Source organism: Myodes glareolus, chromosome 6 (genome assembly GCF_982192425.1).
Source record: "Myodes glareolus chromosome 6, mMyoGla1.1, whole genome shotgun sequence".
Lineage (NCBI taxonomy): Eukaryota > Metazoa > Chordata > Mammalia > Rodentia > Cricetidae > Myodes > Myodes glareolus.
In genome coordinates, this window is record NC_142031.1 from 40,374,019 (window position 1) to 40,400,467 (window position 26,449).

A 26,449-nucleotide genomic window follows, 5' to 3' on the forward strand; every position below is an offset into this window, starting at 1 on the left:
TCTCCAGTGATCTATGCTGAAACTCTGGCAAGCAGGAGACACATCAAGCTTAGGAAGCGAAGGGGTCTTATCCTTTCCCACATCCGCCTAACATCTCCTGCCTTTGTCTCCCACCTTGGTACTGATGGAGAAGGAACCAGAAAGAGGCTTCTGGGTGTTAAAACCATTCTCTTTCTAATCTGGTTACACGAATGGTTTAACTTTATAATAAATAAAGATTTGTATATTTGATATTCATATTTTAAGATTATTTTTAGTTATGTGTATGCATGTGTGTCTATGTGTAGATTTGTATGAGTGCATGCAAGTTGCCTACAGAAGCCAGAAGAGGGTGTTGCAGCTCCTGGAGCTGAAGTTGCTGGCAGCTGTGAGCCTCTGACATGGGTGCTGGGAATGGAACTGGATCTTCTGGAGGAGCAGTGTAATGTACTCCGAATTGCTGGGTCATTGCCATCTCTCCAGACCCCCACTTCTCTATTTCTATAGAAACACATTGTCTTTCAAAGCAATAACTAAAGAGAGAAAATGAATGCATTTTCCTGCTCTTTTGGAGCAGGAGTGGTGTGGGTTTTGAACTAGTGAGCGTCTGTGTGTCTGTACAGGCAAACATTACTGTGATGGTTGGAATGAGAATGTTCCCATAGACCCAGAAGTCTTTATGTTTGGTTCCCAGTTGGTAGACTGTTTAGGAAGGATTAGGTGTGGCCTTGTTGGAGGAAGTGTGTCACTGGGGATGGGCTCTGAGGGTTCAAAAGCCCACACCAGGCCCAGTCTTGCTATCTTTCTGCCTGCTGCTTGTGGGTGAGATCTAGGTTCTCAGCCACTGTCGTAGTGCCGTGCCTGCCTGCCGCCATGCTCGCTGTGACGATGTCATGGACTACCCAGCTGACACTGGAAGCAAGCCCTCAGTTGATGAGTTCTTTTCTATGCTGCCTTGGTCTTGGTGTCTCTTGGCACAGCAATGGAGCAGTAGCTAAGAACCATACCACAGTGCATGTTGGAAACCAGGGCATAGTCAAAAGTCAGTTTTCACTCTTGGCTTTCTCTTTGACTGGGTCTCTGTTATTTCTGTGTGTACTGTAGCTTGCTGATTCATGGGCTTAAGGACGATAGGAATGTGGGGGTCACAAATGTGTGCTGCTGCATCTGGCTGTTATGTGGGTTCTCTGAGTACAAACCGGGTTGTCTTTCTTAACCTGCCTTTACCCACCAAGTCATCCCCTTGGCCCTATATTTCCTTTTGATGTCTGGAAGTGGTCAAATAAAATGACATCAAGAACATCGTGTGTTTGTTCCATCCTTTCCTTGTGCCATCTCTCTCGTTAGGTGATGAATATATTGTACAAAGCAACAAAAACCATTCCCACTTCCCACCAGTAGTTCTTCCTCTAGGAACATTATTTCTGAAAACACTAGTGTTGCCCTCAGATTGTGGAATCAGCCTCAGGTAAACAATGTAGTTTATACTTACTATGACCTCCTCTGCTAAAAACTCAGACGAATGTGCTCCATCTCCGCGTCTTTCCTTAGGGGAGGCATGCAAGTCAGTGGTTCCTGTGTGCTTTTCTAGTCCCTAGAAAACCACAGTGTCCCTTCTCTAACTTCTGTGCAACTCCATCTGTCCATCTGGTGCATACTGGGCTACAAACTGCCTTTTGTTTTGGCATATTACCCTTGGCCCTTTGCATGGCCATGAGAACACAGCAGAGCCTACAGATCTGCCCTCACACAGTGAACAGCAGGTCCTGCCTGCCTGCCTAGAGTGAGGAGCTGGTCCTGTGGCCCCCCTCCCCTGTCCCCCTTTTGGAGATGATCAGGATGAAGGGAGGAGTTTGATGCTGAACGCACAGAAAGGAGCTCATGGGGCTCTCTCTTGAAATAAAGATTCTGGTGAAACGGGTGCTGTTTTGATGAGTGACAGGAAACTCATTTCCAGGAGAGGAGATTATATCAGAACTGGATTTTTCAGAAGATGAACTCTGACTCATTTTTCTTCCCAAAGACGGTCATGTGGGAACACCAATGAGGTGTTCATCTTCAACACCACAGGCCACAGAGCTGCCAGCTACCCCATGCTTCTCTGTGAGTCCCAGCAGGTGGGATGGTCACAGATTTTGGAAGGTATGGTGTCTTTTGTTAGATGACGAGCGTGCCAGGTATAACAAGTAACCTAAACTAAGGCAGAAGATTGGACTAAGTGGCCATCATACATGATTCTGACATTCAGGTTCTATGGTGTTAAATAGGAAAACAGTAAAGAGTCACAGCCTATTTTACCCCTCATCAAACAATGCTAGGTGGATTCAGAGTAAAGCAGTGTCCGTTGAGCTAGGTCACAATGCACCACTTCATTCACTGAGATGGGTCGCAGGTCACCATATTCAGTACTAGGAAATGAATTGAGCAATACAGTTTAAAAAGCCCAGGATATTGCTATTTGGCATTTGAGATGTTCCTCCTACCCAGGTCTCTGGCAACAAAGGCAGGAGTTTTGTTTCAGAAACCTACTGTTTGGCCACTTGGCTCAGGAATGAAGTGAAAACAAACGAGAGCATATGGAAGACAAACATGAGCCTCCTGAAGACACAAGTGTTCTGACTGCTCTTTGCTGTAAAGCACCCTACCAGTTGTTCTAAAAAAAAAAATCACAAAACTCAAGTAAGCTACCCATGTAGAAATGTCACCAGTCCCTGATTTGTCAACAAAAAAGGCATTCTGAAAAATATGCCCCCAAATGAGCTTGCAGAACTTTGCAATAGCAAGGATACAAATACGCTATAGACACTGTCTATGAAATTTATGAATTTTATATCACCTGGCTTATAGATAAACTGGGCGAGTGCAGGATTGTGTGTGTGTGTGTGTGTGTGTGTGTGTGTGTGTGTGTGTGACATGCAGAGGCCACTGGGCAATCTCGGAAGTAGTTCCTCAGGTACCTCCCATTTTTCTTTTTCTGGCCTGGGTTCCTCACTGGCCTCTACAAGTAGGCTGCAGTTGGTTGGCCAGTCAGTTCAGTTCCAGGGATCCACTTCTGATTTCCAGGGATCCTCTTCTCTGTCTGTCTCTGGAATAACAAGGACAGAATTCCTTGTCCAGCACGTTTTACAAGGGTTCTGGAGAAAACTAAGGTCTTTGTGCTTGCAAAGCACACACATTACTGACTGGGCTAGTCATGAATTATTCTTCAGTCGCGTGTGTGTGTGTGTGTGTGTGTGTGTGTGTGTGTGTGTGTGTGTGCGCGCGCGCGCACAGGTGCCTGAAGAGGCCAGAGGACTCGGACTCAGACCCTGGTACTCTTTCCTCCAAGCCATCTCTCCAGTCACATCAGCATTTTGTAAAGGACTCCAGGGACAAACTCTGTCTTCTCACAGCACCATCTTCCCAAATAACTTGTCCAGAAAATAGAAACATTTTCTTTTGTCAGATTTAGTGACATCTTCGCAGCGTTAGTACTCTGTTTTTAGTGCTGAATCAGCTCGAACTTCTCTCCCCTCTTGTTTGTCAAGGAGAGAAAAGGTGCCATCTTTCTTTGGTGCAGCTGCCTCTGGCCCTCACCCATAGACTCTATGTATATATTTCCTGCTACAGGGACTAGGAAGCTAGGTTACCAAATTCATTCAAAAGCTACATAGAATAGAAATAAGTTCCTAGAGAATGTCTGGGAAGGCGGCTTCATTGGATCAGCAGATACTAAAAAATGAGACACAAATGCCAGTCGGCCAGGGTGACACCTAACTTTAGTCTCAGCACTCTGGAGGCAGAGGCAGGTGGATGTACATGAGTTTGAGGTCTACAAAGCAAGTTCCACTTGTCAGCCAGGGCTACACAGAGAAACACTGTCTCAACCCACCTTCCCATGAAGAGGTACAAATAAAGATGTGTTTTGATATATCTTTAGGTGCTAGTTTTAAGGTTACCTTTGTTGTTCATTATACATAGGCTACATAGTTAAGTTTTCTCCATATCAATACTGAACAGGTTTTAAAGGTTTATTTTTATTTTAGATTATTTGATGGAGAATATATGCATGTGAGTATGTCAGATCCCCTTAGAGCTGGGGTTAACCGTGGGCTGCAAGAACAGTAGGTGTTCTTAACTACTGAGCCATCTTTTAGGCGCCTGAGTATGTTTTAAGACAGACTATCAATAAGAGCCTTTAGAGGCTGGTGGTGGAGGTCAGTGGTAGAGCTTGCCTAACATGCACAGAGCCCTGGATCTGGTCTCTAGCACCAAGGAACAAGATATGCACATCTTTAATCCCAGCACTTGGGAATCAGAAGCAGTTTGATTCCTGTGACTTTGAGGCTCATAGTGAGCTCCAGGCCAGCCAGAGCTACACAGTAAGACCCTGTCTAAAACAATAATAACAACAACAGGCCCTCAAAACAACAAGGCATATTCAAGCACCATTTTAACACGTAAAGATACCATTCTCTCATCATACACAAAGAAAACTTGGCAATAATCAGTCTGAAATTTTGTACTAGCACAAAGGATATGTTTAACAACAAGCAAAAGATGTGTTTTCATGTGTGGGAACAATACCACCAGGTAGAGGGGATGATAGCAAAATATCCCCCAGAGAAAAAGTCTAACATGGGAGGCACAAGTATGGAATACTAATGAAAGTAAACCAGGAATGTATGACAAGGGGCACTGCTGGCCAATGCTAAGATTCCTTGTCTAGGCCTCAGCTTCTTAAACTGTGGCTTATGACCCCATATGGGGTCCAGTAAATGAATGTGGGGGTCTGGATAAATTTGGTAACAGTCAAAGTTTCCTGAATTTGCAAAAGGTCAAAGGGTAATACAAAATCACAGATGATGAATCTGAGGTGTTTCCGACATTTACCTGTGTTGCACAGGGTGGCTTCACTAGAGCATTGTTCTGAACATACAACACACAGGCTGCATTGTATGTCAGTGATACCACGCAGTGCCAACACATACGGCCTGAAACATCTTGGCTCAGACTCAGGGCCATCATATGTGACTGACTGAAATGTTTCTAGTACATATACACATTTCTGCTCTTACAGAACATACTGGGTTAGTCATAGGAAGCAAAGACCTTAAATATTTTCCTTATATCTCAGCATGTAATCATTAATATCAGTATTCTAGTAAAATTACTAAATATCTTTGGATTGAATTGCATCAGATTGTTTGATTTTAAGAATTGCTAGTTGCTGAGTCAGGTTTATTAAAATTTGTTGAATGAATTTTGACATAGGATTAAACAGAATAATTTTCAGAATAATTTCTGAACATATTTCTGCTTTTAATTTTATATTACATATTTATGCAAAATGGCATCTTCTGCACTGATAATAATAAAAATAAAAAATGCTGATCAGTTCTAAAGGACAAAGATGTGGTAAGCTAGATTAATATAATATATTCAGCCAAGATTTAATTATGTAAAACTAAGCACACCTATCTATCTCACTAGTGTGAAAAATTGCCTCCCTATTTAGTGAACAATAACACTGTATGTATAATAGAGGTTTGTTTTTCAATGAGTTTATGATTTTATTGCCAGTAAACATCTGATTTGTATAGCTATTTTATATACATCCAAGGTCACTTTTTTTGGGTGAAAGGGATCATGAATGAAAAAGATTTAAAAGGCCTGTTCTAGGGCCATGGTATCCAACATACGGTATGCTCTGGAAAGCTGGAGAAATTTGGTCTAAACATTTCTACACTTTCATGTACATTTTCTCTCTCACACACACATTCCTCCCCATCTCCATTAACTGAGATTGGAGTTTTAAGAGGGTGACTGGGGATGAGGAGAGACAACTGAACACTATAGTTCATGAAAAGAATCCAGAGCCAGGGCATGGCAGTGTAGAACACAGGATGATTATGAATTCAAGGCCACCCAAGCTCCATGAAACCCTGTTCCCCCAAAAAACAAGGACTGGGGATGGAACTCAGTGGCAGAGTGCTTGCCTTGCCCAGAAGACCTGGGTTGAACAAACAACACCCAGGAGGAGCTGTCCAGCAGATAGCTGTATATAAAATTGGCGATGCGGGAAGAGCCTCTGAAGAACAGGTAGACTGGGAGCCATCTACTTAAAGTATGAGCAGAAAGAAGTGAGCAATGGTGTAACCTATCTACAAGAAATGAGTGCAGCTTTTGTTCAGAAGCATAGGCAGTACAGGCTGCTGCTATTTTAAGTTCTCAAATTTATAAAATACAAACTCCATAGCTACTAGGTCTTACTACTAGGTAGCTGCCTACTCTTGATTTTTTTCAGACAATGTTTCATGTTGCTCAAGCCTTGAACTTGCTATGTAGCTAGGGGTGCCACTAGGCTCCTGACTCCACCTCTGAGTGCTGGGATTATACCATGCCCAATTTATATGATGCTGGGGATCAACTAAGGGCTTCATGAATTCCATCTAGGCAAGCACTTTCCTGACTGAGCTATGGCCCCAGATTCCTATTTATGATGTTTGATTTCTTGATTTTTATTACAATGAAAAAGAAGTCTATCTCTTTAGAGAAATGAGTTGAAATTTTGAGTATTTCCTAACCTAGAAAAGTAAGGTATTCTGGATAGGGGCATTGAGCTGGAACTGCCAGTCAAAGGATCTTGAAGGGAAACAACTGCCATTCTCCTACAGTGTACTGTGTTGGTAGTTTAGACTTGGAAATCCAATTTTTACTTGTGATACTTTCAATTTATGATGGACTTATCATGACATAATCCCACTAACAGTGGGAAAGCATCTACTTTCAATTAGTATTTGAAAGTAAGGCACAATTTATCATTAAAAAGATGTTAGTACTCTGGGAGCAATTTAGTATGAGGTTTTTTTCCCTTGCCATTTGGATTGCAGTTAACTAAGGATTTTAGAGGTGCCTACTGTGGGATATTTGTACACTGTGTGAAGATGTATTGTGTGATTGGTGTAATAAAAAGCGGAATGGCCAATAGGTAGGCAGGAGGTATAGGCAGGACTTCTGGGAAGAGAGAGAGAAACATTGTTTGAGCACCAAAAATGGTTTTTAAGTATGTGTGTGGGCGGCTTAGCTTGTGTACCATTACATTCATTGTCCACAGAGGCAGGAAGGAATTGAATCCCCTGAAATAGTAGTTACAGATAGAAGTGGTGAGCTGCCACATGGATGCTAGGAATTGAACCCAGAACTCCTGTAAGAGCAACCAGTGCACGCAACCACTAAGCAGTCTTCTAACACCTGAGGTTTTAATACACTGAAAACAAAAACAAAAACCTGAGTTCAGTGATATTCAAAACATGGAAGAAAAATGGAGTCTTGCTCTCTCTGTTCCCCACTCCCCATCTCTCTCTCTCTCTCTCTCTCTCTCTCTCTCTCTCTCTCTCTCTCTCACACACACACACACACACACACACACACACACACACACACACACACCTCTAGCTAATAAATGTAGAATTAAGGTGAAATTATAAAGTTTCCACATTGCAACTGTTTGATAACTGATTCAGAGAATCGTCACTGGCTGTTTAAGTAGCTGGGTTGAGGACAAGGATCGTATACGCAAAGGTTGCTTCTTAAACTACAGAGTGAGAAAGTGTCTCACAAAGGGGACTTGACAGATACACAAACTTAGCAACACCAACAATAAAGCTGTACCACATGCATCCTGATGTATAAATGGGCAACACTCACATCTAACCATGAAAGAGAATGAGGAACACTGTACAAGCCCATTCATTTGTACTGTTACAATATCAGTATCAGAAAGGGCGCCAAACCTGTCTGTAATCTTAGCTACTCCAGAGGCCGAGGCAGGAAGATTGAGTGTAAGGCTTCTTTGAGCTACACTGAGTTCGAGAGCAGCCCAGGCAACCTAGTGAGAACTTGTCTCAAAATTAAAAAATAAACAGGGCTGAGGTGTAGCTCAGAGTACTTGCCTATTCTGCCGAGGTCCTGAGTTCAAGGCTTAGCACCACACAAAACAACAAAAACAAAAGGACAGCAGGACAGATGGCCAGAGGACAGGATGAAAGGAGACCAAACCCAATAAATGATTCTTCACTATAGTCACAAGAAAGATGAAACATAAAAGATACAGGGAACAAAGGTCATGCATCAGATGTTACTGAGTCAATATTATATTTCAGGGGTGTGACAGTGATTTGGTGACTGCAGAGAAAGCCCTTACCCATAGGGAACATACAGTGACGGATTAGGGCTAAAGCAGCACAATGGTTCAGTTTATTTTCAGCAGGTTCAGGGGGAAAAAAAGAAAAATATTAAAATTGTAATAAAAAGTAGATGTAATAAAATGCAAATATGGGGCATTAAAGAGAAATGGATATTTATTCTATTATCTATAATCTCAGCTTTCCTCTAGCACTGAAAATTTTTTTAAAAAGTCAGTTAAACATACGAGCTAGTTCTTGTATGACTAATAAGCCATAGTTGTTTTGATTTAGATGAATATGCTAAATAACACATTGTAACACTTATTTAGAAACCCCTATGACATGCTTTCATGTCAAAGCTGTCTAGCAGTGAGGTGGATCCACTACTCACAGCCAGCAGCAGCGGAAGGATTCCTTCCCTTTTCCTCAAAACTGTTGCACTTCCCCGTGAAATTAACACACCAGCAACACACCTACAAAAAGCAGTCGCCGTATCACAGCGTAACACTGGAAAACCTATAACCTTCTGGTTTTAAAATAATTTATTTCATAGATCTGTTTTAATTTCATATCTCAGAGCATACATTATTCAACCAAGAGGTGCTGGACAAAGATTGTAAAAAGGGAGAAAACATTTAGAATAAGAAACCAGCTTAGTCCCACTAGATTTGACTCTGTCTTGTAAAGTCTTCCTAGGATAAATTTCTACTATACTTCTTTTGTGCTTACAAAAAACATTAACTTCTGAATTTCCAATGCTGGAAATAAATTTTTACAGTTTAGTATGCATTCAACTGACACACAGGCAACCAGATCAACTCTGCCATCAACATCAGCATAATGTGTACTTCCTGTCACTGCACTAACATTAAACTAAACTTCAAACCACAAAACTTGTGACTAACATTAAAAAGGCAAGCTGTAAGATACTCAAAGCTTATTAAAGACAAATTGCACATGGTTACGATGGGACATCATTTGACAACAACTGTTGTGCATATGGCTGCTTTTTCTTATACGAAGGCCAACGGCAAACAGGGCAACAGTGTCGGCCCCCAGCCAACCACATAACAATGCAATTCTGATGAAATACATGACCACAAGGTAACCCCATTAGCAAACATCCATTTTCAAAATTCTCAAGGCAAACAACACATTCAGTACAGTGCAGTGTACCAGCAGGCCAAGTTAACCAGTCCGGTTCCATATCTTCATTAGTGTTATGTGATCCATATGACCTCCCCTTCCTTTCACACGGGCTGGTCTGACAATATTTATTGGCACATGAACAAGCCCCAGCATCACAGTGGCTTGCTCTTCCTGGAGAACTGTGAACTATGCTTTGTTTATCTTCAAATACATTCTTACTATTAAAAGTGTCCATGTTGTCACTATCTGAGTCATTTTCAGTGTCTTGAGAACTCTCTGACATTTCTTCTTCAGATTGCACCCCAAGACATTTAAACCGCCACATTGGTAAGTTTTTAATATAATCAGTTGGTATCAGAGGGTGAAGCCAAAGGTCAGGGAAAGCTAACCGTTCCAAGAATAAGTCAGGGTCTTCGTCCCAGTCAGATTCTACAGGAAAGTTCTGAAGAGAAGCAATCGGGTGGAAGAGGTAGCTGGTGTACCAGTCCCACAGACTTGATAACCATTCCAAATTATTCGCATTAACTTCATCATTGTTGCTGCGCCGTCTCTTCTTCTCAAAGTAATCAATTAGCAAACCATGTCCAAGGTACGTACTGAGAAACAGGGCTGGGTGTGAAGAGTAAAACATCCAGTCTGCCCTTACCCATGAAGCCAGTGTGGTTGTATTAGAGTATCGCAATAATCTTAGGCTATATTCATAAAAGCTATCTAAGTAAGGGAGCTGTAGAAAGCCCAACACAGGTAGCCAGGAAATAATTAATAGGGAATTGTATGTCCCTAAAGTGCTTATGAGAACCACAAACCGCTTGATGGTTGCTCCTTGTGTAATAAATAAGTCCATCCAAGCCATAAGATTAACTAGAACCAAACTCAAAACAAACAGATCATTTACTTCAGGTTGTAATGAGCGCAAAAATGAATCCATGGCCTGGAGGGATATAAATTCACCTGTGTGGTTACCGTATCTGTAAATTCCTTCAGGAGTTCTAAGTATGTATGACGGCATGTTATAAACACCAATATCTGTCATATAACTCTTATTGTCCCAATTTTCCACATTAACAAAAATAAACTCAACTCTTCCAGTAAATTTTATACTTAATGCAGAGAAGAAAGCTGGTGGTTGGTCAAGCTTTGCAAATAGGTATATTTTTACCCAGTACTGATCACTTTTATTCCATTCTTCTTTCAAATGCTCAACACTATATATAGTTTTGATTCGAGAAGCTGCATGGGCAGTTATCCACTTAAAAATGTGTTCTACTTCAATCTTGCGTCCACTATACTCTTTAAGCATGACTTTTCCTTTAGATGTACTTGTCTGTGGGACAGACATAATGAGGGTGGAACGAACCCAGCCTCTTCTCCTGCAGTACCTGGAAGAGAGTAAACTGTAGTCAACAGCTGGGCTACTGCACAACTTACATCCTGATGGTTTCTTTAGGGCCTGAAAAGTCCCCTTTTACCCTCTTCTCAGATAACCTTCAAATAACCAGAGAGACCAATACTTGGTAACTGTGTCAGAACAAGCTAGTTTACTGTGGTCTGCTCTGAATATGTTTCTAGGAAAAGAAAAGGTTGTACAAAGTATACCTAAAAGCATCCCTGAGCCAAGGAATCAGCAAATACTTTAGCATCTCTTACGTGCTACTCATTACACAATAAGAACCCAAGATAATGGAAAGTAATTTCTGTTCATATGGAATTTAAAAAATCCTGTAAAGGATGCAAAACCAATATGAAAAATCAAAGAAAAGGAATATCAGCAGGGATTTGAGCAGGGAAGACCTCAAGAAAGGTTTGGGAAATGAATAAGCCTTGAAAGATGGCTAGACATTAAGTAGAGACAGAGAAGGATGAATGCTCCTACAAGCTGGGAGCCTGAGGTGGTGTAGAAAGAAACCTCGCCTAGCGATCTCTCAAATAAGGACTACCACAAGGCCCGATGCCCACAGTGCAGCAGCACTGTCAACTACAGAGTAATTGATCTTTCCATAAGCCAATCCAAAAGAGTTATTCCAAGTTCCATAGGTAAGTTTCTTCTCTCTTTAATGAAGATTCGAAGAAAAGGTTTAACACTTAAGAAGCAAAGACAGTATACAAACAGATGTGGCCCAAGAACGAGCCTCGTCTACCAGTGAATGCCGAAGAGCATAACTGCAGTCACCACTTGTGGAAGTTTTCTGTAGATGCAGGGCACTCTGCTCCTTTTGGTCTCCAACAAGTGCTTGTAGGACATCTGTCCCTTCTGAAAACTAGGTGATGAGAAGTACTAACAAGAAAACAGCTGCTGCATGGCTATGGATAGATGATAACTGGAAACATTTTCCTTCTTCTTCTTCTTCTTTTTTTTTTTTTTTAAATAATGCCTTCCTTGCCCCAAACCTGCCATGTGGAATTTTATGATACACAAAATTTATCTTGAAAGGATTTTTAAAAAATCTACCACGTGGCTATGCTTCATTACAGACTTGAAAACAGGTTCCACTTGGTTTCTTATGCTGCTACTCAGAAAATCGACAAAAATCAAAGATGCTCATTTTATTTACTAAGCACATGTTCATATTTATTAGGGTTAAATGAGTATGTTACACATTCATAGGATCAGAGAGGAAAGTCTAGTTGTGTGGCCTATGCTCTATAATGGTAAAATGACTAATTAATCTTAGGAACACTGTGGTCTAATGAAAGATAAATGAAGATGGTATGTTGGCTTTCAAAGAACAGGTCGCTGAGGACTCTGGGAAGCAATCTCAGTAACTCTGAATCACAGATCCTGACTCTCAGCTTCCTACTCCTTGATTCACTCCCTTACAATGCAGATTCCATTAACATGAAATGGTTTGAAAAACAACATGCCTTAAAAGTATTTCTACCCCTTAACTATATATTTATCCAATGAAAACTAGTTCAATGGCAAGAATCTGTTTTTGCCCTTGCCAAAAGCACAGTAGGTAAAATACAGGTAGATGATGGCCTCCTTCAGATAGTTCTAAGGAGATTTCAATGCAAGATACTTGTGATGACACATTTCTGTTCATTACAATTTGCCTTTATTTTTATGTGGGTGTGTGTATGCTTGTGTGAGTTTATGGGTATCATGTGTGCACAATATATCAGAGCCCCTGGCACTAGAGACAGACAGCTGTAAGCTATCCAGGTGCTGGGAACTGACTCCAGGTACTCTGCAAGAGCAGAAAAATGTTAACTACTGAACCATCTCTCCAGTGCCACATCTCTACTTTGGTCATTATTTTTATATTTTCTCCTATAACTACATTCATTTCTGATTTGTCATATATCAAATGATAATATTTATGACACAAAGTCTATCTTTGTAGAGCAGACAAGGTTTTAGTTGATTCATTTCTTCCTTTTACATTTTCTTTTCAGTTCAGAACTCATATTTTTAAGTTTTGTTATTCTGAAGAGAACTTAAGACTACCCAACTGAAGAATATTCCCTATGTTATAACTTTCAAATTAAATCATGTTTTCCAAGTTTGGGTAATAATTTCTAACCTTATAAATACTAGGTTACTAATATTCATTTCTCTAAATACTAATCTAAAGGCATCCAAATGAAGACCAGACTATATGCATATATTGTTTTAAGAATCTTGCATTACCAGGTATCAGCCTAAAACCCTTTATATCCAATTCAAAAAGAACATTTTAAAGTTCAGAATAAATTCAGTGATACTATCACAAAAAACATTCTTCAATTTTGTTGTTGTTGTTGTTTTGCAACAGTATTTCACTACACAGGTTGGCTTAGAACTTGAGGTTCTCTTCTTTCTACTTCCCACTGGGAAGTAGACACATACCACTTTGCCCAGCTTATTAGTCACTTCTTTTGTCTATATAAAAAAAAATATTGTTTTTTTTTTCACCAGTGCCCACACATTGTGGTCCACAGCTGCCTATTATTTCAGATTCAGGAGATCCTACACCATCTTTTGAACTCCAACAGCACCTGCACTCATACACGTATATATGTTCCTACACACACACACACACACACACACACACACACACACACACACTCCTCTATACCCGTATATATGTTCCTCTATACAGACATATAGACATATATAATGTAAATTCTTTAAATAAAAAAATGGAATAACAGGACAAGAATGAATGTAATAATACACTGAATATTGAAGATGATTACAAACCAAACCACCTCATCAAGAAAACAGTGAAGGGTAGAAAAGTCAGAAAGGACATGTTTGACTAAATAAAATGCTAAGCCTGACTTTGACATTAGGGAGAAGGGCATGCCTAGGGACAGTTGAAGAAGAGACGGAAAGTGACTAAGGAAATGCAAACTGAAGGTCAGAAGTATGAAAGTGGTGGTGTATGCCTGCAATCCCAGCCCTTGGCTGAGGAGGGGCTACAGTGAGTTCAAAGTCAGTCTGAGCTGCAGATGAGAACAGTGACGTCACCCACGCCGTCTATCTGCAAGAGGACACTGAAACAGAAGGACTACAGACCATTTTAAGGGATCGCTCAGAAAGTCAACAAACAGCAGCTTATGCAACTACAGACATCTTAGTAACTAGCCGTACACTAAATATAAAATTAGTTTTCTGTTCAGGTGGGTTTCTGGTAGTATTGTCTTTATTAAGCAAGAAAGATTCCAATCCACTTACCTGGGATCACTAGAACAGTTAAAAGTGCCTGTCCGTATTCCAAATCTTGACACCTTTTTTACCATTTTCTCCCAGTGGATTTTACCCACCAAAGGACTTCTATCATTTGCTATGACCTATTTCCCAAAAGAGAAAGAAAAGGGAAAAAAGTGAAACTTTAATTAGCTAAACCCAATCATTCATATATACAGCAAAAATCCTCTTTTGATAAAGACTTCCTCTTTCTAGTTCTGGTTTAACTGAATTACTTCATTATTACTACAATTCCTTTTGAATTTCAATCTGTTGTTATTAGTGTGTATACGCGTGAGTGCTACAGCACCCTTGTGGAGAGCAGAGCACAACTCTTGGCAGTCAGTTCTCTCCTACTGTGTTGGTCCTGGGGACAGAACTCAGGTCAGCAGCTGTGCAGCAAGCACCTTTACCTGCTGAGCCGCCTTACTGGCCCTCACTTACAGAGCTAAAACTATCCAACTAGAAAAGAAACACAAGTGTAGGGTGTTAAATCCCATGCTCTATGAGTAATAGGAGCCAAAAGTTTGTGAAGAATTTAGCCATATTCTCTACCATGTGACCTAGTGTCTAGGATTATGTTACACAGACAGAAAATGGCCCTGAAATCAATTTCTCCTTGAAAATAATGTTTAAAAAAACAAATAAAGCTTATAAAAATTATCATATGTGGACTTAACCAGTTCAAATTTCACATTTTTCAAAGTTTATTTTATAGCCAAGAATCAAACATGTTTTCTATTAAACTATGCTTTGACTGAATCAATGTTACTCTTAGGACTTTTCCCTCAGCAGCTTTGAAAGGCTCTAGGAAAAGGAACAGCCATAATGAACTTCACAATCATAAACTTCTACAACAACTGTGTAAATACTCCTCAAACACAATTAGGTCTCAGAGAAACAGATTATTTTTTAAAGAAAGGAAAAAAATCTAAATTGACTTTCAAAATGTTAACAGCTTCTCTATTTATGTCAGTTTAGTAGTTAGTATCTCTTCTCTTTATCCTTTGATCTTCCTGACTTAATGGAGGCAGAGTCTCAGTGAAGATAGCAATAAAAAAATTTAAATATAAAAGAAAATACAATTAATTGGAAAATTTAAAAAAATCTAAAGTTTTTATGAAACCATCTAAATTTAAGTACAGCATATATATAGGCCTAAGCTGTTTTCATAAATGCCATCTTTACTAACACTACTCAATTTAATTTTACAACAGAATACTCTGAGGCCTCTAATCTTTCTGGCAGGAAGAACCATTTCCATATTCAAAAATCCTCCAGGAAGTGAAACTCCAGGCATATGTTTGAACTGAGTACCAGCAGTCAACTCCCTGGGAGAGGCAAGGGGTGGTACAACTACCTCAAATGTGGCCTTTCTCCTGGGAAGTCTAAAGTGTCAGGGGCATCACAGGCTGGGGGCACATGGAAGTGAAAATGAAGTTTCCTTTCTGTGCCACCAGATCACTCCAGTACCTCTACAATGTCATTGACACTGCTGTTCCAACCCTATGGAAATGTACATGTATATGTAACATTATATAACATACATTTGATACTCAATACACACACAGATTAGAGAATTAAGCAAATGGTTTGATAGTGCTTTTAATGAAAACAGATGGTCTTACTGAGGGAGAGATGAGTTCACCCATTCTCAGATGACTGAGGACATGGGCATTTTAAGGAGGTTCAGGTTAATCACATTAACCAAGGTGATATTTAATATTTAAATTCCTCTGGTCCCAAAGCTATATGCAAAGGTTTACCTGGTGAATCAGGGCGGTCAGGCATGGGATTCCTGCTGCCTGATTCCTTTTGTGTGTGTGTGTGTGGTGGTGTTCAGGAGGTGGAACACAGGACACCTAGGACATACCAGGCAAATGTTCCACCACTCAGTTACATACCCAGTCAAAGGCAAGTGTTATTTTCTTTCCTTATACTTCTCAGCAGTGAATAATAGTTCTCTTGACCCCGGAATGTAATTTTCAGATTTCTCAGGAGACAGACAGGTCTCTGTGAGTCTAGAGTATACTCTCTTGTTCTTTGTGTTCTCTCTCTGGATTTTGTACTCCCCTTTTTCTCTACTCCTCCTTTTCTCTCCCTTTAAAAATAACTCTCTTTTCCAACATTTTTCCATTTCTTGACTAAAGCTATAAAATAACCGAGGCACTTTAAGCCTGTGTTGGCAACAACAGCACTCCAAGGAGTTGACAGCTTGCCTCTGTCAATGTAGCACAGCTCTAAGTCTCTGGGCAGCTTTGAGAGAAGACCCAGTTGCTCACTGTGTAAACCTTGTAGATTCAAGACAAGCATTCCTGTGTTAGGAGTGAGAGAGGGCTGTTCTCGGACACATCTAGGCTCTGGCAGGGAAAGCAGGAGTGAGTGAGGAGAGTTGGGAACACAGCTGACAAGCTACATGACAATGTTCAACCCTGGGGCCTTATTTACTCAGCAATCTGTTCTAGCATCTGCTCTGGAAGTGTTTAAGGATCCCCAACTGAGAGAGCGGCACAAAAATGTGAAGTCATCTAAGCTTTTAATGAAATCATTTTATATAACTCTGTCACTATAGCTATACAATTAGAAATTACTTTGCTAAAATCCTATACAGTTATGTTAGTCAACTGAAAGGTTTGCATATATTAACTTTAAAGGAGGGTCAGTGATGGACAAAAGCTGAAACTGAATAGCATTTTAATTAACTAATTTTAATATTCACCCTGTTACCATTTCTTTAATTTCTGGCTAAAATAAAGTGTATTATTCTCATTGGCTTACATTATGGGTAAAGACATAAACTTTTTCACCAACATCAAACACAAGTGGTTTGCTTGTATTAAGCTTATATTTTGCTCTGTAGTAGTCCAATAAAAGGATGAATAAATTAGAAATGCCCTAAACAGAACTCTTATCTAAGAGCAAAGATTAACAAGCTTAAAATCAGCTTCCAGCCAAACAGGAAATGCATTAACATAATACTTCAGTAAATAGTGTCCAAAGCTTTCCAGTACTTTAAGTCATAAAGAATTTTTTCACTGCTGTGCAGCTTCAATGACTTTAAGCTCATTAAGTGGGACATCCAGTAGGGAACAAGCAGCTATATCCCTTTTTGAATCATGACAAAAGTCAAAACAAAGAAATAAAAATGTTAGAGAACAACTCCATAAAAGCCACTCACTATGTAACTTTTCCATTTCAAAAGCCTTTGCCATTTGTGTCTCTGACCAGCAACATTTTGAAACAAAATAATCATCCTCTAATTTTGGTGCCAAGAAGACTAGCTAGTTGTAGAATCAAAGAATCCATAAAATTGGGAAATAAATGGCTAATGAGAGACAGGAATTTAGGTTAGGGACAAAGTAGGAGATTGTAACTTTGTATCAATTATGCCACAAAGAAAGGACTTGATTCTGTGTGCATTACATAGTACATATTATTGGTAAAGCTGTCACATAGATTTTGCTACATTTAAAAATGAAAATTAGTTTTTGTGATGGTTGGTGGAAGGAGAGAACTAACTCCTACAAGTTGTCCTCGATCTCAGTAAGTGCTTCTCACCACAAAAGATAGATGTAATTTTAAAAAATGGGGGAAGACAGGGAATCAAATGGCTTAGTAGGTAAAAGCATTTGTCTGGCAAGCCTGGTAACCTGAATTTGATTGCCAGATCCACATAAAGGAAGGAGAGAATCAACTCTGCAAAGCTGTCCATTGGTGGTCAGACAGTGGGCATTCCCTCCCACACTGCTGCTGCCATGCTATCCCTTCATGATGGACTATATCCTCACACTGGGAGCCCAGCTAGACCTTTCCTTCCTACACTGCTGCCACCAGGTATCCTGGCCTGGCAACAGGAAAAGAAATACAGTTCCAGTCTCCACACATGCTCGAGGATTGAGAATGCACATGGAATCGAGCTCAACAAGCTGAAGACAGAAGTGGCCAGAGTCAATGCAGCACAGTCTATGAAAATACTCCTCATTAGAAAAGGAAAAGAACAAACACACAAACACAAGCGTCTTTTATAACACCTAACACGGAGACTAACATGATGGCCAACACCTATAATCCAGCACTCAGAAAGATGAGGCAGGAAGACTGCTGATGCTTTAACTACAAAGTGAACCTGCCTCAAAACAGACAACAGAAAACAGAAGTAGAAAGTAATCGCAATTCAAACTGTAGAAAATGTATTCCTGAAAGCCACCCCTTGCAAAAGACTGGATTATATGATCTGGCAGAAGAATGACAACCGACCAAGAGAACACTTTCCTTCTCTTCCTAGCAGATATTCTAAAATTTTTAAGTATAGTTTAAAACACTAAAGAAATCAAAACCCAAAAATAACTATGAAGCTTACAGGAGGTGCCCAGCCAATAAGCTTAGCAGGTCAGCTCCCAGTGCCAAGGGCAGGTCTCAGCTGTCCTAACAGACCAGATGAGCCATCTGACAGATGTCAGTCACTGGCCACAAAGAACACAAGTCAGACACTGGAAATCAGTGCAAAGTTTGATTTGACTGCTGGAGAATTGTGTCCTATTGCCCTGTTTCTTTATGAAGAAACCATATAAACACATCCCATTGTTCTTAGGAGGTGCTTTTTAACTGTGAATATGCCTTTAAAACACTTTGGAGGAACACAAGGCAGAGACTAGAAGCTATAATGGCCACCTTGTAAAAAAAAAATGCCTCGTTAGTCTGTCTCTTTAGCCTGCTTCTTTTTCTTTTTATAACTTTCAACTTATTGGTGTTGTATTAAATATTAATTTATTCGATGTCTGATTCTCACAGCTGGAATGTGAGCTGTCTGAACATAGCCTTTGGTATCTTCCTGCTATATCTCCATGTCCTAGAACAGAGCCTTGCATAGCCATTTATACTGAATAAAGGAGCTAATTTTGTCATATACTAAGGGATTTAATCCATATATATATGGATTTACATATATATAAGTAAGACAACAAAAATAGATAATTGGGGCTGGGAAAAACGGGTCCGTGGGTAAGAGTATTGGCTACTATACCTGTGTTGATTCCCAGCACCACATGGTAGTTAACAACCATCTATAACACTAGCTCCAGGGGCTCTGACACCCTTTTCTGGCCTCCATGAGCATCAGGCACGCACACGGTACCCACACATAAATGGGGCAAAACACCGATACACATGAAATAAAAATAAATCTTTTTTTAAAAGATAACTTAAAAGTGAAGAATAGACTGCTAACTAGTCAGTCAGATATACCCTTGATTTACAGGCGGATCCTGGATTTCAAAGCAATTCCTAGGCCTTGTCATGACTCTTCTGAGTTCCACAGGTACATAGTGCCTTCTTCCCCATTCATTTGCAGAGAATCAATTCATGTGAGTGATAAGCATTTAGGCCATAAATACACAGTGATGGGACTGGCTATTCAATTCTATCTTGTTAAAAGATCTAAAATTATCAAAACCAATAAATCTTCCTTGATCTGTTAGGAGTAAGTACTAGGGGAAGAAACAGAATAACAATTTCTTAAAGCTTTAAAGAGATGGATGATTTTTTTTTTCAATATTGGACATCACATCCAGGGCTTCCTGCATGCTAAACACATGTTCTACCACTGAGCTATGTTCTCAACTCTTTCATCGTATTTCTTAAGTTAATGAAGTAAGACAGAAGTAAACGAGAATTGACTGCACAGTGTAGGGACCCTCTCAGGCTCCACCTCTGCTGATTATGAGAAGGCAAAAAGTCAGTGCAGTAGGAATGTACTATACAGGGAACGCCAGGGGCTTCCAGCGAAATCTCCACAATTACCAAAGCTCACCTTTTCGGTGCACTGGATGGCAGTGTCATTCCATCCTCTTTAAATGCCTAAGTACTTGAGGCCAGACACAGAGAAAACCTAGCTATTTCCAATCATACTGCAAGCCAATGACAACAATTAAGGTTTCAGAATTCAAACCTTATTTTAAAACCAAACCTTGCAGTCTTTGTTCTCAGAAAGCAATATGAAGAAGCTAATTTCATTTTCACACCCTAAATCAAAATTTGTCAACAGCAAAGTGAAAGCTCAAACACACTGAAGAAGGGGGAGGGTATCTCTACGAACTGTCAGTGGCTAAATAAAAACCAGTCTGAAAAAAGAAAAAAAAAAATCAGAGGATCTGAGATCTGAGTCCATCGTAGTGCTTCAGACAGGGTTAGCCGGCCAGGACTTCTGCATTTCAGCCATCCATACTACGTTCTTCATTCATGCCACATTCAGGCCTCTAGTCTACTTATTGTGTTACTGTAAGTGAATGCAGATTTTAAAAATTAAGCGGTGCTTTCTTCCAAGCAACATTTAGGATAACATTACAAACTCAATATCACATAATTATTCTATTTACATGGTTACATTAATGTGTATCCACTTACCCTAAACCATGCCATGAAAAGCATGAAAGATAATTTTTAAAGCCCTTTACTCTTTAAATTTCTAATATACTAATCAAATCTCACAGTCTTGATATCATAAACACGATCTCATCATCATAAACAAAATAATGCATGCTCCCCAGCTCCCCAGTACAGTCAAGTTGTCTACTTAGCTGAACTGTTGATTCCGTTCTGGTTAGCAGAGCTGCCATTCAAAGTGGGTTACTTTGCTAATGCACAAATTTATTTACCTTTGTGTCCTTCCCTTACATATTAAAATAATGTGGACTAATGAACTCAAAACTAGAGTTAAAAATCATAAAAAATAGTGCACACTGTTAAAAAGAAGGAACTGGAAAAATGATTCAGTGGTTAAGAGCAGTGGTGACTCTTCCAGAGGTCCTAGATTCAATTCCCAGTACCCACATGGCAACTCACAACTGTCTGTAGTTCCAGTTCCAGGGGGATCTGATATCCTCATAAGACATGCAGGCAAGTCCCCAATGCACATCAAATAAAAATAAATAGCCAGGTAGCAGTGGCGCATTTAATCCCAGAACTTGGGAGGCAGAGACAGGCGGATCTCTGTGGATATGAGGCCAGCCTGGTCTACAGAGCAAGTTCCAGGACAGCTTCCAAAGCTACAGAGAGAAACCCTGTCTAGAAAAACTAAATAAATAAATCATTTAATTTTTTTTAAAAGAACACATGTGTTTCTATACATTTCTTTTTGCTGGTTCTCAAAACAATTCCCTTTCTCCGCTCTTTCCTATTCCACTCTTGAATTTTTACTGTTTTTCAAAGATAGAGTCTCGTGTATCCTAGAGTGGCCTTGAATTCACTAAGCTGCTGAGGGAGACCTTGAACTTCAGGGTCTCCTGCTTCCACACACCTGGCGTTTCAGGTGTGTACCACCATGCCTGGCCTAAGTGGTATACGCTGCCAAATGAGCTGCACCTCCTGCCCTGGTTTACATTATTATGGTTTGAAAAACCCTATGAGAACTGAGTTTTGCCTAGGAAGCATGACACAACAGAAGTGTCAGTCAGTGGTAAATACTATTTTAGTAGAAATATGGTGCTCAAGTATTAATGCTCTTTCTACCTGAACAAGCCAGATGCCATCTTTTGTGTCTTCCACAAGCTCATAGAAGTGCATTTCACCACTGAAATTGGTACTAGAAACAGACTCAGATGCCTCTTCTTCCTTAAGAGCAGAATAGAGTTCACCCTCCATCAGGTCACCTGAAGGAAACAAAAACTTGGTAAGATTTAAAAAATCTCATGTTTCCAACTTCAATGATTAATTTCATTTTATATCATAAATAGCCATATTATAAAATGCTCATTCTATGGGAAAAAAGAATAGCACCTGAATACAAGATTCGTTCATTAGCAAAGAGTGAAGAGACAAACCCATCTCTTATAGTACAGTTTATACTCTCTCTAATGGGGTCATCATATACCCTGTTAATAAACTACCCATTTATACCAATCCAGAAAAAAAAATCAAACTAGTAATCATGTAATTTTATATAAGCCTGCATTTTTCAACAGCCTGGTTTATGTGTTCTGACTCAAAAGATTTAGAAATAGGTTGACAGAACTTGCCATCAGCCTGCCTAAAATAGCAACAAGGTTTTTATGTGAGTGGGAGATAGAATGTTTACCTATCAGAACAAACCCCACACTCATATACAAGTTTGCAGTGTAAACTTGGATCCTGTATCATAAAATATAAAAACCAAACCACTCATGTCACATTATTTAACTTTTGCCGTAAATATTACGCAGTGAGTCAGTAACCCCATTTCACTCCAGAAACAAAGCCATCCACAACAAACACTTGGGTTTACAGGTGAATCGCCATTCCAAGACTTTTTGTTATTATGCTATAAAACGTGTGATCTGAATCATACTTCAGCTGTCTATTCTTTAGGCTATATGTGGATTCCTTGTACATTCCATATGACAATTACAAGTTCAAAAGGCAGCAAATACCTAACATAAAGCTCAAAGGGGGAAACGTGTGCTCAAATAACTCTATGAGACAATAACTTTCACTTTAGCCAACTCACTTCCCTCCCCCAACAACCAATGGCAGCACAGGAGGCAGCAAACAAGGGCGATACTAATACTCAAGTTGGAAAGTGTGGCCCTTATTGAAAGGATTCCTTCCCTCTACCCCGTTGGTGAGATGAGTTCTGTAACTCCTATGCTATAATAAACAAGTGCTGGCCTGCTGTAGTTTGCATTCTTGCCTATCACACTATAGGTCTAGACAGTACTAAATAAGGAAAAAAATTATCTTGTAAAAGGCCCAGCTGACAGACACTCTTGAAACGACAAAAAAGATAATCAGCAGTTCCACACACTTCCGGCAGCAACTCCGAATGCCTCTCTCAACTTACATGCCTCTATCAGGATTACTACCTAAACAAAGAGGCATTTTCCTTTGTACGGCAGTGAATCAAATTAACTGTATTTCCCTACCCAATCCTAAACCCCAAATTAATGGCTAATGGAAATATATTAGTTAAGGCATTAAATATTCTTTCAGTGTTTTTTTCAGTTCTCTTCCTCAACCCATTACATGATGCAGGGATGCCTGTGACACATGACAAGAAAGGTATACATTCAAAATTCAAAAATAAAAATTGTAATCCTGCAAGAAAATATGAACTTCAAAGAAGGCTGGCTGTCACACAAAATGTTCACTTCATTTAAAGCATAAAGAGAAAATCTGCACCTTGCACACCTTACCCATACTGAAACACATCATTTACATGTAAATCTTAGGTTCACGTGCCTCTTTGTTATTATTTTAATGATGTTTTACCCTCCCGGTAGCTTGTTTTTACTATGGAGACTGATGCTGCTATATACAGCTACATTTTGGAGTTTTTCCTTTCCCTATATTTTAATCAATTTCAACTGACGTTCCTGAATTCTGTAATACATCAATTTAACACTTTTAAAAGCTACATTTTCAAACTGTCATTTCCAAAGAACCTTACAAACACACCAATACACCTAGTAGGCCCCTTTTCAAAACCCGGATTTACATATTCGTAGAAAACGCGGTCAAAGAAGACCTGGGCAGCACTCGGGAGCAGTGTGCTTGACCATTCCCGGGGCCGCCTCATTCCAGTGAGCCAGGACAGTGGAGGCGACCTCGGGGAGCCCGGCACTTGCCTGACTTCTCCACCAGCTCCCGAACATCTTTCTTCTCGGGCAACCCGGAGTAGCCCAAACCTCGACACTCCAGAATGGTCTTCAGCTTCTTGAAGCTCAATGCCACTGGGTCCACCAGCTGGGTAGCAAAGATGCCGGTCTCATACCACACAATGGCCTCAAAAAACCTGGCCAGGACGAACAGAACCAGGAAATACAGGAGCAAGAAAAACAGCTTCAGCCACATCTTCGCCCTCTTGGCGTCGCCGGGGGCCGGGACGCCGTGGACAGGGGAGGGAGTCGAGCGCGGGGCGACGCAGCGCAGCCTGGACGAGGGCAGCTCGGGCGCGCGGCGGTGACGGTCATCGGCGGGCCATCCCCGCGGGGAGGCAGGTGGATGGCGGCGTGCGTGCGGCTGAGGGGACCTGCAGGGCACGGGCGCTGTCCTTGCGGTCAAGAGCTGAGAAAAAGAGCACGGGGGACGCTCAAAAGCACCCCACCCATCGAGCAGCGGACGGCTGGGAACGGGCAAAAGCCAACCAGGGGTGACCCCGGCGGCGGGGCCCGAGCCGGCGGCGGCTCCGAGAGGCTGCGGGCGGGCGAAGGGCGGTTGGGGCCGGGCTGCGTGGCCCCGGTCGGGAGGGCGCGGCGCTCGGCTGGGCCAGGCCCGGGGCCCGGCGCGCCCAGAGCGGGGTGGAGCGGCCGCCGCAGTGGCGAGCCGAACGCCCAGGCTTTAGGCCCCGGCGGCCGCCCAGGCCCGTCAGGGGCTCCGGGTTCCCAGGCGGCGCCTCTTAGGCCCCTGGCCCGCGAGGGGGCGTCGCGGCGGCTCCTGCAGAGGAGGCTCCAGAGCGCGAAGCGACTGTCGTGAAGGGGGAAAAAAAAAAGGAAATAAATAAATAAATAAAAGCAAATAACGCTAGGCCCGGACGCAGCTCTCCCGGGCGGCTTCCTGTCAGCTGCGTCGCTGCGCGGCGCCCACCCCGAGCGGATACGCCGCGCCAACCGCGGCCGCCCTCCGGCCGCCTCCACAGCCCGCAGCCGCCGCCCCCGGAGCACTGGACCCGCTGCAGCCCCGGCCGGAGTCAAGACATAACAACTGACGTCGGCATCGGGGCGGGGCCTCGGGAGGGGCGGGGTTAGCCGCAGGGTGCCGAGGGAGAGGGGCTGCCTCCAGTGCTGGACTGGCGTCGGCTACCTAGGTTAGTGTGCTCTGGCGTCCCCACCCTTCGTATCCGCAGCTGTTTAGTCATTTTTTTCAGTCCCGGGATTGGGCATTGGACCCTGCGGCGTTGTGCAAGTTTGTGGCTGTATGTGAAAATAAAGGCAGCTAAGGAGCTTTGTTTTTGTTTGTGGTTTTTGTTTTGTTTTGAGACGGTCTCATTTGGTGATCCTGACTGGCCTGGAAACCACTTTGTAGACCAAGCTGGCCTCAGAACTCACAGAGATCGCCTGCATTGGCTGGAGCGCTGGGATTGAAGACGCGCACCACCACGCCCACCCCAAATCAAGATCTGTGAAAATCTGAGCCTGTGTTTTAAGGCCAGTCCCGGTTAACTGGGGACTATTATTATTATTATTATTATTTTATTATTAGCATAACTGGCTTGAGGTGCTTAAGGTGAAACTCCGAAAACAGGAAACAGTTCATTGTCTACCTTTACATTAGAATATGGTTTTCTCACATGTATGTTGGAGGAGGTTTACCCAAGAAGAATGTTAGTATAATACCCAGTTATGACTAGCTGTTACAATGGCCTGAGTTCTCAGGACAAACGTTGTTAGGTGTGGATAGGTCCGGGTGCAAAGGTCTGTGTGTTTTAGCCAGCCAGAGGAGCTTATATAACACAAGTTTGACAGATAAACACAAGTTACCTGGTTCCGTGTTTGTTTAACTCTACAGAGATATACTCTTTATTTAAATTTCTGAGTCAGTCTTGAGGTAGAGCATAGTTGGATTCAAGAACTGAACAAGGCTTCCACGAGCCTCTTGATTAGTAGAACAAGCAGAAATTCTAAGGGAGATGTTAGACAGCGTGCAAAACCATAAACAACCCTAAACTAGGGATGGAAATTTTAGGGGCAGAGAGTGTGGCCCTCAACCCAAGAGTAAATGAGCCGTGGGAAGCAAAGAATGGACCATGAGAATGTAGCCAAAGAATGGTATACCTTTAAAATGTGGCTAGCAGAAATTTCAGTGTCCACCTAGTGAAGGAGTTAGGAGGGAACAGGGCCAGGAGTGGGAGGGTATAGGGGTGGGGATGGAGGGGTATAGGAATGTACAGCTTCACTCTTCTGTCTTAACTATCTACAATGTGGTTTTGTTTCCAGGGTAGCAGGCCATGTAGGAGACTGTATTAAACAGTTCACTCTGACAGACTTGAGTCTGTAATTTGTGCTTCCTTGATTTCATGGTAGCACAGTTATATGGTGGCATTGCTATTCAAATCTAAACAAATAAATGATATTCCTTGCCTCAAAGGAATGCATTTTAATAATAATAGATTGTCACAAAGTCAATGATAGGAAAGTTGTAGGGAAAGTTGTGAAGATGAACCAAAGACAGAGTTTGAAAATGACAAAATAAATCATGTGGGAGGGGCTAGAAAAAGACATTAAGCAACAAGTTTGACTTCATTTGTTTGTCCTCATTGCCTCAATTCCCAGCCCTTTGCCTTGTTTCCTCAGTGGTTTAACCCTTAGGAAAAACAGACATACCAATGAAAGTAAACACATGTTGGCTGGATGAGGCCTATGGACGCATGCCCTCTATTGGTAGAGGTAACAACCTCCCAGGAGGGTAATCTACAATGTGAGTTAGAAGATCCCACAAACATGTGCTCTTTGATACAGGAATCTTTCTTCAGGGAAATTATCTTGAGGAAATCATTGGATACAGATATAAAGAT

At 41.3% G+C, this 26,449-nt stretch overlaps 1 protein-coding gene across 1 annotated transcript; it reads right to left on the reverse strand.

Annotated features, from left to right (window-relative positions):
- Nucleotides 1-8,671: 8,671 nt before the first annotated feature.
- On the reverse strand, nt 8,672-23,790 carry Rnf103 (ring finger protein 103). Its single transcript, XM_048430865.3, has 4 exons — nt 23,565-23,790; nt 21,475-21,614; nt 13,957-14,072; nt 8,672-10,675 (listed from the first exon to the last, which is right to left on the reverse strand). Exons 1-4 carry the CDS (start codon nt 23,788-23,790, stop codon nt 9,109-9,111), a joined length of 2,049 nt encoding a protein of 682 aa, XP_048286822.3. The 3' UTR covers nt 8,672-9,108.
- Between the last annotated feature and the right edge of the window lie 2,659 nt (nt 23,791-26,449).